The sequence below is a fragment of the Sprattus sprattus genome, assembly GCF_963457725.1.
Source record: "Sprattus sprattus genome assembly, chromosome: 6".
NCBI classification, from domain to species: Eukaryota; Metazoa; Chordata; class Actinopteri; order Clupeiformes; family Clupeidae; genus Sprattus; species Sprattus sprattus.
Genome location: NC_137925.1, coordinates 7,433,570 through 7,448,966, shown reverse-complemented (window position 1 = coordinate 7,448,966; position 15,397 = coordinate 7,433,570). Strand labels below are relative to the sequence as shown.

Below are 15,397 nucleotides of genomic sequence, written 5' to 3'. Positions count from 1 at the left end.
GAAACTGCAGATCAGTCAATGTCAATATTCCTGGCCAATCTCTCAACCAATCACTTGACATGTCTGTCATTATCTGAAACATCACTGGTACTGATAAAAGTACAAATATGCAGCCACATTGAAGAAGGCTAAACTCCTGCTGTGACGGCTAGTTCTACACAGATCCAGTCTGGATCAGTCCTGATCTGAAGGAAATCCAGTGCACCTTTATAAGATGAAGTAACCTTTCTACAAACGTATTTGCTAGCATGGTACTGGGATCTAACAGGATTGTTGATGGTTTGCACATATTTGTGTGCATTCATGCATCTCCATTTGTCTCTCTCTCTCTCACCAAGTCTGTCTGTTTGTTTGTGAGAAATTCCTCTGAAAGATGACACTATCTACTGAATAATATCTCTGAAAGATGACACTATCTACTGAATAATATCTCTGAAAAATGACACTATCTACTGAATAAGCGCTCTGAAAGATGACACTATCTACTGAATAATATCTCTGAAAGATGACACTATCTTCTGAATAATATCTCTGAAAGATGACACTATCTTCTGAATAATATCTGTGAAAGATGACACTATCTATTGAATAATATCTCTGAAAGATGACACTATCTACTGAATAATCTCGTTGAACTCTTTGGAAAGGTTAGTTATGAAGGCAGTGTTTCATTTCCCACAGGTTTCCTTCGACACTGACTTGATGTGGGAAGGCCAGCTGTTGAATCAGGTGAGAATGTATCAGAATTAGTTCTTATTAGTGTTGCAGATTAGTGTTTGGCTCGGCTGGCTGGTGGAAAAACCATCATGATGTTTATATCCAAGGAATTAAGATCACATGTCTGTGCCCAGTGTTATGCAAAATCCGTTCATGTGCAAATGTCATTTAAAATGTAAAAACACTCTCCATGATCAGTTGTGTGTGAAATCAAGTCTTTAATGTGTTTCCGAGCAAAAACGCTGCAGGCCGAGAATCTTTGGATTGTAAACACAGATGGCCTAGATGGCAGAAACTACTCTGAAGTAATTAGGTGTGGTTCAGGTGTGTACAATTTGTCCCTAAAAACATTCCAGAGATGCATTGTTCCACTGGGTTGACTTTTCTTTTCTCAGGCCCTCATCCCCACCCTTCCTCTGAACTGGGTGGCATCGTACCCATGACAGTACACTGTGTGTGTGAGTTGAGCCAGAGTAAACCTCATCCTCTGACACCTTAAGAGGCATGCTAGCGACAGACACTAGCGATATACGCTAGCCCCCATGCAAGCACATCTACCTCCCACATCCGAGGTTGCGAGCTCGAGTCTGGTGGGGACTGTGCTTGTCTACACTGATCATTCATTCTAGCATGTCACTTCCCTCAGCCAATGCCCTTTGACCCCAGGCGCTGTGCCGACCTGCGGGGCCGACTGCCTGGTGTCCTGCTTCTGCCTGGTGGGCATGAGTCCAGACCTGGCAGCGTTCACTCAGGCTCTGGGGAACATGTCCTCGCTGCTGCGTCCGGGGGGGCACCTCCTGCTCATCGGCGCCCTGAGGGAGAGCTACTACCTTGGGGCACCGGGGCTGCGGATCCCTGTAGTGCCCCTGGACGAGGTCCAGCTGTGTGCCAGCCTGAGAGGGAGCGGCTACCAGCTGCTGCAGCTCAGCATCTACACCCTGCCGGCTGACATGAGTGTGGGCGTGGATGACATGACTGTTCTTTGTCAAAGCCAGAAAACCGTAACCAGTCTGCACACAATTTGTACTTCTTATCTGTGCAGGCGTTACAACTAAGCACTGAGGGATATTATAAGGTGAAATTTCTAGAACTAAACTCTTAATTACAGCCTTAACATACAAATCAAATCCAGCCGGCCTACTGTCCACATCCTTTGCCTCCTCCAGGAACCTTCCAACACCAAATAAAACACATATTTCTTTACCAAATCAATTTTGTTTATAGTGCCAAAACAATAAGATTGTCTCAAGGCACTTCACAGAGCCTAGGGCCTGAATCCCCTTTGACCAAAAACATATACTAAACAATTATATAAAGCTTTCATTTACAATACCAAATAAACAAATATTTATTCAAAGCAATTGTTTCAGCAACTTTGTTCTGTATCTTTGCTGTTGACAACGAACTCTAACCTTATTCCCAAACCTGGTAAAAGAGATACAAGCAATACTTGCACTATTGTCAAGAACTAGTGACAATGCAGGCCTTTGCACCATAGAGGAATACATGACATTAACTGACCACATGCCAAGGATATGGCTAACACGAGTTAAAAAACAACTTCTGTTTTCTGTGTGTATGATGATTTTTTTGGGCCAGTGGTAAAAGGTTGCGTTTGTGCATTCTCATTCCATCATGGTGGAACCAGTTTCTCAACCTGTCATCTTTTGTGGAGTGACTGTTTATCATGCTTGAAGTCACTTTTTAAAGATCTGTCAAGAACCAATTTGTTAAGCAATCAAAATGTATAAAAAGTGATTACACTTCCTCCCGCTTTATTATTTGCTGTGATAACATTAGTCTGAGATCAGTCTGCTTGTCATATAATTCTATTCAAATGCAATTATACACAAACACATTAAGTCCTCTCACACAAAAAGTCACTCTGACTTCAGGTGGACGGGGATACAAGAAACCTGCCACTCCTCATTGATGGGAGTGTCTGTCTATGCCAACGGACTGCACACGTTTGTGAAAACAGAATTTTGTCTGACTGTCGGTTATGATGGCCGGTGGGTGTTGGACATCACAGTGCCATCAAACTACAGTGATGCCACATGTGGCCTGTGTCGAAACTTCAACGTGCCTCCGTGCCCACGTGGACCCCCAGCCATTCTTGTGTCTTTGATTTTTCTTGTCTGGGGCTCCTGAAGCCACACGTTGATTGGTTGGTTTGTTCCTAGTTTACAGAGCCAGGACTGTGTGTGAACTCCAGAGTTGGTTTGAGTGACACACAGAACGGTCAGGTAGAGGGCCGTGAGGAGCAATATGCAGAATTTGACTAAATGTGAATTGGATATGAATTACGGACGGCACCCTTCAGCTTTACAGCTGCAGTGTAGGGTAGAATCATGTACCTCACCTTTCAGCTTTACAGCAAAGTAAAAGTCAGATCGGGGATCAGTTCTGGACACAAGCCTGCTCTCAGTGCTGTGAGTGTTTTGCCCCCAATGACCTCCGCTGCACCAGTCCTTTTGAACTTCAAATCATGTAAGGTCCAATTTTACATATGCAGCAAGATATCTTGTATATATCTTAGCAGAGGCAACCCCTTGTGAGCATGGGGAGGACATGCAAATTCCACACAGAAAGGCCCGGGAGATAGTCCACCTGAGCACTGAAGGTCTGGGGAGGACCTGCCCCCCAGAGCCAACAGCTTGCTATAGTAACATACTGCTGAGCATAGTGTATTGCCTATTGCAGTATTATTGTTATTGTTTTGTTATTCTTTTGGGGGTCGCAGTACCAAAATTATGACTTTGATACAATACCTGCCATAAATATCATGATACCATGCAGATACTTACGATACAGCCAAATTGAAAGCTAGATCACCAGCTTAGTACAATCTGCCTCAGGGAGCTGCTGATCCTATTCTACACCGCAGTCATTGAGTCTGTTCTTTGCACATCCATCACTGTCTTGTTTGGATCGGCCACCAAACTGGATAAGAACAGACTTCAACGGACTGTCAGGACTTAAGAAAAGATCATTGGTGCCAACCTGCCCACCATCCAAGACCTGTTCACCTCCAGAGTCAGAAAGCGGGCAGGAAAAATCACTGCAGACCCCTCTCACCCTGGACACAACATGTTCCAACTCCTCCCCTCTGGTAGGCGCTACAGATCTCTGTTCGCCAAAACCTTCAGAAACAAAAACAGTTTCTTCCCTCTTGCTGTCTCTGCTTCTGAACAGCTAACCCTCTGTGGCACTGTGAAAAATAACCAATGTACAATTACCCCCTCAACCATATTTATTTATTTCACCCTTACTGTATTACCGTCATACACATACCGCATAGCATTTATTTATTCCTGGACTCTCCACTTTGCACTATTGTATATATACTCCTTGTATATACTTTTTTTTTTAGACGTATTGGACTGTTGACCATTGCACTGTTGTATTGTATTGTTTTGCACTGTTGTATTGTTTTGTGTTGTGATGTATATTTTTGAGTAATATGTGTAAGCACAGTGAGAGCCACTGCACCAAGACAAATTCCTTGTTTGTGCAAACTAACTTGGCCAATAAAAGCTGATTCTGATTCTGATACACCGTGCAACATTACCCTGTGGAGAGGAGGAGGAGACCGGTTTGAATCAGTGTCTTTATGACATAATGTATTGAGAGCCGTATCATTAATGGGATTAGTGGAAGGACAGACGGATGGATGGACAGATAGAAAACCGATCGGACCAGCTGATTGACTGGTTTGTTTATTTAATGAGACACATTATTCACACATTGTGAAATATAATTGCTGAGGGGTTTCTGAAATAAATAGTTAAGGGGGATTTATTTCAAGTTTTTTTTAAATGGCTCCTTTGTGAAAATCCAAACGAAAAGGTGTGAAATAGCATGAGAAAGAGGCAATACTCAGAGTTATAGTGGTATATACAATGGATAGGCGGCAGAACCACCAAATAACTACTTGCTGAGTCAGTGCACAAGTAATGATTTTGTTAAGATGATTTTGGCTGTGGGCCAGGTCAGGGGTAGGGCTGTCACTACAATAAAATAATGTGGATCTGCGTGTGGGTGATGGGAATTGCTGCAAAGCACAATGCCTCCCGTCATGAGACAAGTTGAGTTTCAAGTTCTTGGAATTATCAACTTTAAATAAACAAGCAGCTGCTCAGGTCATTTCAGGTAACTCAAAAAGGTGTGTTCAGTGATTGACATTGAGTATTACTTTCAAAATGTAAAATCTTTGAGCTCAACTTTTCAACAAGAATGTGGATGTTAGTCATACAAAAGAACTACAGTCAGAATGAGGCAGACCCCCCTGCTGACAATGCTAGTAAAAGTATCATTGCATGGCAATGATCAATGGCAATTTACAGGCCTGACATACATGACAGACAAGCAGGGGGATTTGTGTCTTAAATGTGAGGGGGGGACAATCATACCGTGAACTAAGTTTTAGATGTCTAATCCAGTGCAATGCCTTTAAGTGATTTAAAGTCCTGTTTGTACACAATGCAGTGTAATGCCTTTAAGTGATTTAAAGTGATGTTTGTGCATATGCAGTGCCCTGAGAAACAGATCAACAGAGAGGCTGGCTCACAGTCAAATCATTCAAACTGTTTAGTAGCTTTACAACAATAGATGTCTATATGTATTTTGCTACAGCTTGGTCTTCTCCAGCTAATCACAGGGGAGGCAGCTGATATCCAACTACAGACACAAAAGTACATCATAGATGTATACTCAACGTTCATTCTCCTCATAGTGGAACACAGACGTATACTCAACGTTCTATTCTCCTCATAGTGGAACACAGACGTATACTCAATGTTCTATTCTCCTCATAGTGGAACACAGATGTATACTCAACTTCATTCTCCTCATAGTGGAACATAGATGTATACTCAACGTTCCATTCTCCTCATAGTGGAACACAGATGTCTACTCAACGTTCCATTCTCCTCATAGTGGAACATAGATGTATACTCAATGTTCCATTCTCCTCATAGTGGAACACAGATGTCTACTCAACGTTCCATTCTCCTCATAGTGGAACAAAAACATAAACTCAACGTTCCATTCTCCTCATAGTGGACGTGGAAGCTGTTGCCATCATGATTTGATTTGATTGATTTTTGTTTATTTGATTAAGAGGGACAGTGTGCATTAATAAACATTAATAAGTAAATGCACCCAATTGTAGCCAAAAGCCTAGTTTCCATTGGCAGTGAGTGAAACTGGAGTGAAAGTGGCTAAAGATAGGGAAGAAGAGAAGGAGAGAAAGACAACACCCAGACTATGCTCCTAGAGGAGTAGGCTGCAGTGTGGGAACAGTAAAAAAAAAAAAACACACCTAAGCACATAAGCACATACAACAATACATACATGAATAGAAAACACCAGAGCTACATGAAAAAGCTGCCACTTGTGTTGGCGTTAGGGATAGCCAGGAGTCTCACCAGGACATGACAAACACACAAAAAAATACCTCAGCACATAAGCATACAACTCACAAACAATACATGAATACAAAACACCAGCGCTATGAAAAGCTGCCACTTGCGTTGGCGCTAGGGATAGCGAGGAGTCTCAGGACATGACAAACACGAAGCAGGCGAAGGCATGGGATGTGACGGAAGATGTCAGGTGGAAGGTAAACAGCGACTGCAGAGAATGGTCTGCACTTGACCATTAGATGTTCGAGGTCAGTTGAGCAGCCGGACGATGTTTTTTTCGCATCCACACACCACTGGTTGTTGATCAGGATACACACAACACCTCCTCTATTATTGCCCGAATCAACTGTTGACCAGATAGACCAGATACCTTTTGACTCCTTTGGGTCAAAGGTGGCAGATTTCAGGGAGTCAGGCATTTGCAAATCAGGGTTAAAATTGGGGTGAAAGTTGCATGGTCTAACCACACATTTATAGATACTTTAGTTCCCCCTCTTTTTCCATCTCTACCCGGCTGCCAATGTACCCTCTAAGCTGCGCGCGCGCTTAGGCGCGCAGGCCAGTCGAAGAGCCCGCGCAATAGATTTTTCAGACTGCGCACATTTTTCAGACCGCATAAACGATTTTTTTTTTAGGGTCCCGGGACGCATTTGTCAAATTTAAGTTCATGGTTAGGCTATTGAAAAAAGGTGGTCGCTGAAAAGTGAGCATTTTCCAGATCTGGTACAACTTCGACATTTGTGGCACATTCCAAGCATCTAGCGCCAACTGAGTACGCGGTTTCAGTCTAATGAATGCCACTAAGACAAAATTGTGAGGCGAGAAGATTTGAGGTAGAAATTTCCAATATTTTCAATTAGACCTATTAGGCCCTATTCAAAGTGATCTTGATAACTGCAACAACATTTTGACATATGTTTAGTCAGAAAGGTGTGTCTTCCATAGGCCTAAGATGAACCAAACAGCCAGATAGGCTAGCTCTCTCAATGTAATTCAAATGACATGTTTTGTAGCTTAGTTTGCTGCTGCAGTTATTAATTTTTTTATGAAGGCTACCTTTAGGAAAAAATACACCATAATTAGGCCTACTATATTTATTGTAGAGCACTGCATTAACATTTTTCTTTCAATTAAGTTCTACTTAAATGTTGTACCTGCTGAGAAATGACTAAACACCTTGGATACTTTTATTTTGTGTATATATATATCATTATCGTTCATAACCAGTGAACCAGTCATAACTTCCCTAAACCTTATTTATTTTCAAGATCCTTTAAGTTCAACTAAACTGACTGGTAAAACACCATCATTAAAATGTTCCAAAGTCCAGCCATTATAAAGGATATTGAATAAATATCAACCTTGTAGACATATTGATGCATTTGCTGTCATCTCTTTGGAAACCTATGGCTAACGCAGGCTCGTGGTCATTTTCGTAAGGTCGCGTGGTTTACGAATTGCTCACAGTGCTGAAATGTGCGCTCAGAATAAAAAATATTTGCTCAGTGCTGAAAATAATTAGAGGGAACATTGCCGGCTGCCCCCCTTATGTGCCCTAGTAGCAATTGTGCCATAAGGGGGTTCAGGCCCTGGGCTCATGTGCGTGGAGCAAAATGTTTAATGCAGATTAGAATACGGAGTGGGAGTTTCATTTCAAACAGAAATGTGACAGTGGAATGATGTTTGACTACTTTGCCACTTCAGGTCGTATGCAACCTGATCCACATCCAGTTCTTTCTGCAGGTGATAGTACTAAGAACTTCACACGTAGATTTGATTACACACAGATGTGCACACCTCGTTTTTTCATGATGCAATAACAGCTTTACCTCTGTGACACAGCCACCCCTAAACCCAAAGTAATGTACAATAAATGGAGACCATTTAATTTCATTCATTATTTTATTTCCCTACGATCACCCTCGACATCTTCCTCACCCTCAAAGTCCTTCTCTAGCATGCCACTCACCGTAGGACACTTGCAAGTGGCGAAGAGTAGGCTTATGTTGGACGTCTTGAGTAGGCTCAATATGTTGACACATCGTGCAACAAACAAATCTGAATGCGTTTTAATATTATGATCGTTTTAATAATTATTTGTGTGTGTTTTTCGCCTTTTTTAGTGAATTAACATTGCAGGTCCTATGAATTTAAACAGCAACAGTGATGTCACCTGATATCACCAAATAAGGGATGTTTCAGCAGTGTGTACATGGACAGTGTTAGTTAAGTAATTCTTAAAGTAGCATTCCGGATCAATTGCTAATCGCTTACGATATGCTAGCGGCTAAAACTAACGAAATCTCTTGAAATGTGCTGACTTTGACATTATGACAAACTAGTTAGTCAACAACTGTCCTAACACAGTCAAACATCAAGCAAGTGCAACACAAGACAAAGCAAAACGGCAAATAAGCTACTTACTAGTTCGGCAGACGGTAAAAAGCCGGGCGGTTTCAGGCAATCCTACATTTAGCAGTAATATGACTATGGACCCTGGTATGGCAATGGCACGGTGGCGATTCTCCATATTAAAAGTCATTGTAGCACCCCATCAACAGATTTCTGATTTCATGATTTCAGAATTTATTTAGCTCCTCATCAACAGATATCTGATTTCATGATTTCAGAATTCATGGTCCTCCTCATCCACAGATTTCAGCATTACTCACTGCCATTGCATTAATGCAGGTCATCATGAATTGTATTTAGGGCCTGATTTACTAACAGGATTGCGCCCATTTCTGGCGTAAAATAGCGGTCGTAAACATAAAACGGTATTTACTAAGGGGCCGCAGCGCATATTAACGCCTGTGGGTGTGAACAGGGGAGGTAACTTGGAGGTGGGTGGTAACGTAGGCGTGAGGCGCAATTTACATGGGTGGAGACAAGGTAAGTGCGCCTAATGATGTCATGCGTGGTATTTACTAAACTGCCTGTGGAGCGCAAGTCTCCAATTTGCAGGATAATTCTCCGCCTCATAAAAGCACGTCTTAACCAGGAAGCGCAATTTCATTGAGTCTGAAAACGTTGATATGGCAGCACTGTGATTCAATTACTAAACCAGATCAGAGATGACATCTAACCCTCCAACGGAGATCACATTCCATTCAATCAGTTGGTAAACATTGCAAATATTGGCACCGGATCATTTCAAACAGTTATAGTATCAGCAGTTGATATATCTCAGCCTTCACAAATATTCACACAGGTACTCGAAGCATTGCTATGGCGCACTGGTCAATACATTTCCCCACTGCCACAGCTGAAATTATAGACATCAAACAGGACTTTTTTTGAAATCGCAAACTTTCCGAATGTAATATGAACCATTGATTGCACCCACGTCCATATATATTGTAGTGAACCCATGTCCCTTGTAGAAATTATTAATCTCGCCATGTACACATCTATATTGTTATAATAGACAGTTTATGCATTAATGCCACCAATAGCATATTCTTTATAATCGTGTTCTTTTAAACATCTTGCTGTAGGTGATGGCGGGCAGAACAACATTATAGCAGCGCACACATTGAATCAGGTTCAGTGATTGAGCGAACGTGAACCAATATATCAATCTCCACTTGCTGTAGCTTCATTTTCTCTTCCTAAATAAATACCACGGAAAATGCGGAAAAACACCGTGCGTTAATGTGCGAACGCAGTCTAAGCAGCGGTCGCAATGTTAGTAAATCAGGCCCTATATAGGGCGGAGTAAACACAGATTGCCCAGCGCGATCTGGTTTGATAAATACCAACTAAAATGCGCTAAAACACAGTGCGTTAATTTGCGAACGCAGATTAAGAAGCGCTCGCATATTAGTAAATCAGGCCCTTAGTGTCAAAATATCTCTCCGCATGTCATGGCATAATCAACTGTTTAATCAATCAGAAGTGTAATAGCTGAACTAGCCTTCATTATTGTTTGTCATTATAACCTTAATAGGGTTATTCTCAACTATTGACACCTGGCAGAGCATCAAGGAAGAGAAGTGAATATTTCCTACGAGATTACGGGAAGCCGTACAATACAATACAATACAATACAATACAATGCTTTTTTTTAAAACAGGTTGCCCCACCTCCAGCCTGTTTTCGGTACCAAGCCATCTATAAAAGAGATGGGGAGAATCGGACGTCAGACATCCAGAGGAAACTCAGAGCGCTACAGTCACATTCTGCACATCCTCAGCCTGAATACTGGTAAGGTGTGTTTGAGCAAATTCTTCAATTATACATCTGATTATATAACTATAGAGGTGAAATTGTTGGTGACAAAATCTCACAATTTCAATGTGAATTTTGAATTCAATACTAATAATACTATGAATATATAAGAATTAGCAAGTCGGCATCGAGTACAAATGGTTCATAAAGAGTTTTTTTGTAGAAGTTGGAGGAGATAAAAGTAGAGATATAGACAGAAAAAGAGCAGGAATAAAGAGATAGATGAGGCTTACGGTTATAATAAAGTATTTATACTTTATGTCAGTAAGTAGAATTATCTCATTATTTTATTTGAGCAAAAGACACTTGTTTACTTGCAGAGCATTTTATATTGGCAACTGCCTAAAATATTTAATAACAATAACATAACTATGAATGCAAATGAAAAGAGTCAATATATCCTTTAGTGAGCAAAATGAAGACTAGTTCATATGTATTTTAACACCTTGATAAATGCTTTGTTTGTTTAGACAATTCCACATGTTAATAATGTACATGCCTCCAAGCTAGAGTGGGTCTTTGTTAGCGTTCCTAGCCTTAAGTAGTGTATGACTACTCTAATCAACATTTGTGTTTGTGGATGTGATGCTGCATGCTGTTTAGATATCAGCAGCTGAGAGGAGTGGATCCTGTCCTGCTTGTGAGAGAGACCAGGTGCAGCAGTCACCATGGGCTTTGCCATCTGTGTGTGTGCGCTATCGGCAGCGATGCTGATGATGGGTAAGACCTCCTAAAGCCGGTTCAGGCAGATTCCTGCACACACACTGGATGTAATATCACTATCACTGCTTTATTCTATTTATTTTCTTTGACAGGTGAATTCACAATGGCACAAGGTAGGCAATTAATTCAGAATTATTCAGCAATGAATGGAATGAAGCCACACCTTCAACTTCTTACTGTTTTCTGACTTAGGCCTTAGGCCCCAGCTTTGCGTTTTTTTCACAATACAATAAACAAAATAGGTGTGCAAAGCTATGAGCCACCTTTGGATAATCTTCAGACATGAACCATGAACAATGCATTTTATAACAAATAATAATACAGTAAGTTAAGTGAACAGTCTTGTACTTTACACCACTTTACACAGGTAATATTAGAAAAGTTATTTGAAACAACAATCTGATAGTGTGAAAACTCTATTGGCATTTCAGGGGTCATTTTCTGGCCTGACATATTCTCTTACAGACTTTATTGTAATACCAACGAATAGACAATTAACAACTACCACCCAACATAATTACATCCACTCCTCACAATCAGGAAAGTTAGTTTTAAATGAAGTAAAGTATCTCCTATTATCTCCTATTATTTTCTGTCAACGATTCCCGGGACACTGAAACACCGGGGTGCACGACATTTGGTGGGCATGTAACCCCACTAGATTAGCATGGAACCATTGATTTTTGTTTTGATCCGTTGCACCCCCGTCGGACTGGACCCCTTTTTAAGAGGGTGGGGCGAATAAGTCGAAAATCGTAGGGCCTAGGAGGACCACATTTTTTTTGTAGGTTTGTCTTAAGAGGCCACGTCAACCATTCCACTATCACTTATTTCATGTATAGCGCCACCTAGTTACAAATGAAAAAGCAAAAATGGAGTGTTGAAAAAAAATGTAATTGTAAGTTGACACGGTCAGAACTGCACGAAATCGGAGGTGTGGGATCATTATGACACCTTCTGATTGCACGTTAAGTTTTGTGGAATTCCGTTCACGGGGGGGCATGCAATACATTGATTTATATGGTTATACACCAACTGGCCTGTAAGTGGCGCGACACAGTTTTCTTCGAATATCCCGAGAACCGTAGGGCCAAATTGTTCTTCTATGTTTCTGTTAAGGGGCCATGTCAACCCATACCATAACCAGTCATTACATGTATAGCGCCACCTAGTTAAAAATTAAAAAGCAAAAATTAGGTGTTTTATTTGCCTTCATGTCAAAGTGCTCGAAAAATTACCAAATTTGCCAGGGACATCAAGCCTGTACCCGTCCATCTTCGGTACAGTTTTTGTCCATGGATGGAGCAAAATGGCTCTGTAGCGCCCCCTAGAACATTGCAAAAAACCCTGCGCATTGGGGTTATTTTGCGTAGCTTGACGGAATTCGGTACACGACTTCATCATGCTTGGACGCACCAAAAAGTCTCTTGACACCAAGGTGGCGGGTCCACAGGAAGTCGGCCATTTTGAGTGGAAGATGCGTTTTGACGGCGTTTGCACACCTCGCATCTGATCGAACTCCTCCGACAGATTTAATGGTAATGACTTGAAATGTGGTCAGGTTACTCTTCAGCCATGGGCGACTATAAGTTATAGAAGATTTTCTTTTTAGTCGGAAGGTGTGGGCGTGGCAGACCCTCAAACTTTGCCAACTTGCCAGTGCTTGCCACAAAACACAAAGTCTCTTATAACTCTTGCGTACATTGGCCCTCATTCTCGACAGCAGTTGGGAAGACTTTCAGAAGGACTTCAGAAGGAACTCCACTTCGGTGGATTTAGGAAAACATTTGCCATTCTCCATAGTTTTTTTGACCTGCGATTTCTTCTGAACTTCAGAAGACTTTCAGAAGGCAAAATAGCAGTCGTAACTCTTCCGGAATCTTTTCAAATGCGATTCCACGGGGCCATCTTGTGGTTATTTGAGGAATCGCGTTGAGGAATGACATTTGAAAAAACTCTGTGTTAAAAGGGTTAACGGTTGAATTTGTGAGAACCCGTTGGTGATTGCATTCACGTCAACTCTACAGACATCCTCGGATTAAAATAATTATGATAATAATAAATATGAGAATATTTGTATCATTAACAATTATGCCTCACATTTATAGTCATAATTCTACGAGGTAGTATTTATTGTTACACTAGGTCTCTATTGCTCGTAGCTTGACTGCTCTCTCCCTTGTACGTCACTTTGGACAAAGGCGTCTGCTTAATGACACGAACACTGCAAATGTAAGTGAATAAATAAATAAACACTAAATCCAATCTCTAAGAACTAGGACATGCACTGACTGCATTTTATACTCCTACTCGTGACCTGTCTTCACATGGCCATCGATAAAAAAAAAAAAAAGTGACTACTTAAATGTGTTTTACGAACTTCAGAAGTTCAACGTAATAAAAGATCTCCACCTTATTATTGAACACCTGTTACGAGTTGCTTTCGTGTGGATTCGGGAGATTCCGACAGCACACGTTTCTAAAATTGCGTCTCCTAATAAGGAGCTGGCGGGGCGTGTATGTATGCAAATCCACTTTCACGAGAACGCGCATCAATCTAAGAAACTAATCGTAAGGAACCCAGCTGAGAAAACTTCGGCTGCTTATGAACGCATTTTCAAGCGTGCGGGAATGCAGCGGAATCGTTTCCCTTACGTTGTTTTTGCGAAGTCGTGTAAGAAACATTTCTGAAGAATTACAGAAAAAGATTGAGAATGAGGGTCATTGTTTGATCCAGAGAAAATGTCTTAGGGTGGACGCTGGATCCGGCCCGAACGCGTACATATACCTGAATGATATCAAATCAAACCAAATCATCAAAATATATCACAAATAATTCCCTTAATACATACAAATGAAACACAAACCAATTAACACACACAAAACACATAAAAACACACAAACACACTGACAACCATGACTCATTATGTGCCAAAACCTACTGAACAGTTCGGCGGTCATATTTTGTTACGCTTTGCGTTACGTCTAGTTTTTAGATGAACTTGTATTATGGGATAGATGCAGTCCAAACAGGAAACTGCCTTAGAAAGTGTTAATTGTGAGTCGTTGTTTGCTGCAAAATGATCTTGCACAGGGTGTCACCTCCTTTGTTCTCTGTTCCCTGCTAGCACAGATCCAGATTTGACCCTCATCTCATTTTACCTGAATACGTTCACTTTAAAGCCATGCAAAGGTCAGACATAATACTGACCTTTAATAGTTACAATAGAAGTTGAACCTTTGGACACTTAGGCTGAATCCCATTTCACCCCCTACCCCTTCGTCTTTCCCTTTCCCCTCCGATTTGCGCGTTCACGTGGAGGGGTAGTGCTATCCCAATTCACGTTAGGACAGAGGGGTAGGGGCGAGGGGAAGGGCTTTCCACCCCTCCAAACGGAGATTTTCCGAGGGCACACTTCAAACGAAGGGGTGAGACCGATTTCCCCCAATGCATTGCGAACCCGTGATCATTAAAGAAGAAACATCGCGCGAGTCCCTTTAAAAATGCCGGAAACAGCAGGAAAAGCATCACACAAATGAAAGTATTTTCTTTGTAATTCATGGTTTTAAAACTTGTTTGATGAAATGTTGCATTGTGTTAATAACAGCTGCAGGCACCATGTTTGTTTATGTCTGGTGAGTGACAGCTGTCGCTCTCCGGTAATGTAACAGCTGACGCAGCGTACTGATGACGTACGTAAGTGTTGAAGGGCTATCCCAATTCGTTGGGCTAGAGTTTAAACCCCTTCGACTACCCCTACGTTATGGCTCCGTTTGAAAAAGCGAGGGCAAAGGGGTAGGGGTAAGGGTAGGGGTGGAGATTAGAAATGGGATTGGGCCTTATACTGTCCTTAATAGTTACAATAGAATTTTGCACTTTTGGACCTAATCCTTTTTTTTTTTTTTTAAAGTTAGACAAACTTAGAAAAGTCAGTTACACACAAAAGTGCGATTATTATACTTACAAAAATAAAAAACGAATTTCCATCTCTGGGTTATGGTAACCTGAAGGCCAGATATAGCCTTTACCACTCTTTTTACATTTAAACTTGAGCAAACTCTGAATTTGAACACACACCTCTCTCTCCCTCCCTTGCTACAAAATCCCCCCTCTTCAGAATCTGAACCAGATCCAATTTTATCCTGATGGGTCTTTCCTTCCATGATTTAGATCACCTCATTGTGGCATTTGTAGGTTTTGTGGTCCTTGATAGCCAAGTTTAAGTTTAGTGCCCACAATAAAGCCGTTTGTCTTGCTGCTGGCGAAGCCTCCGCTCTTCCACACTTATCATTGAAAAATC

At 41.4% G+C, this 15,397-nt stretch overlaps 2 protein-coding genes across 2 annotated transcripts in view; both read left to right on the top strand.

Moving 5' to 3' along the window:
* LOC308366586 (alpha-tectorin-like) overlaps positions 1 to 15,397 on the top strand; it is a gene marked incomplete at both ends in the record, with an annotated part of 78,311 nt that overhangs the window by 46,907 nt on the left and 16,007 nt on the right. The gene's annotated exons all lie outside the window — the stretch shown is intronic.
* Positions 1 to 15,397, top strand: part of LOC308366489 (alpha-tectorin-like) — a gene marked incomplete at both ends in the record, with an annotated part of 34,103 nt that overhangs the window by 2,976 nt on the left and 15,730 nt on the right. The window contains one exon of the mRNA XM_080840204.1: positions 1,384 to 1,718. Coding sequence (XP_080696330.1) covers positions 1,384 to 1,718 — 335 coding nt within the window. The remainder of the gene's footprint in view (positions 1 to 1,383; positions 1,719 to 15,397) is intronic.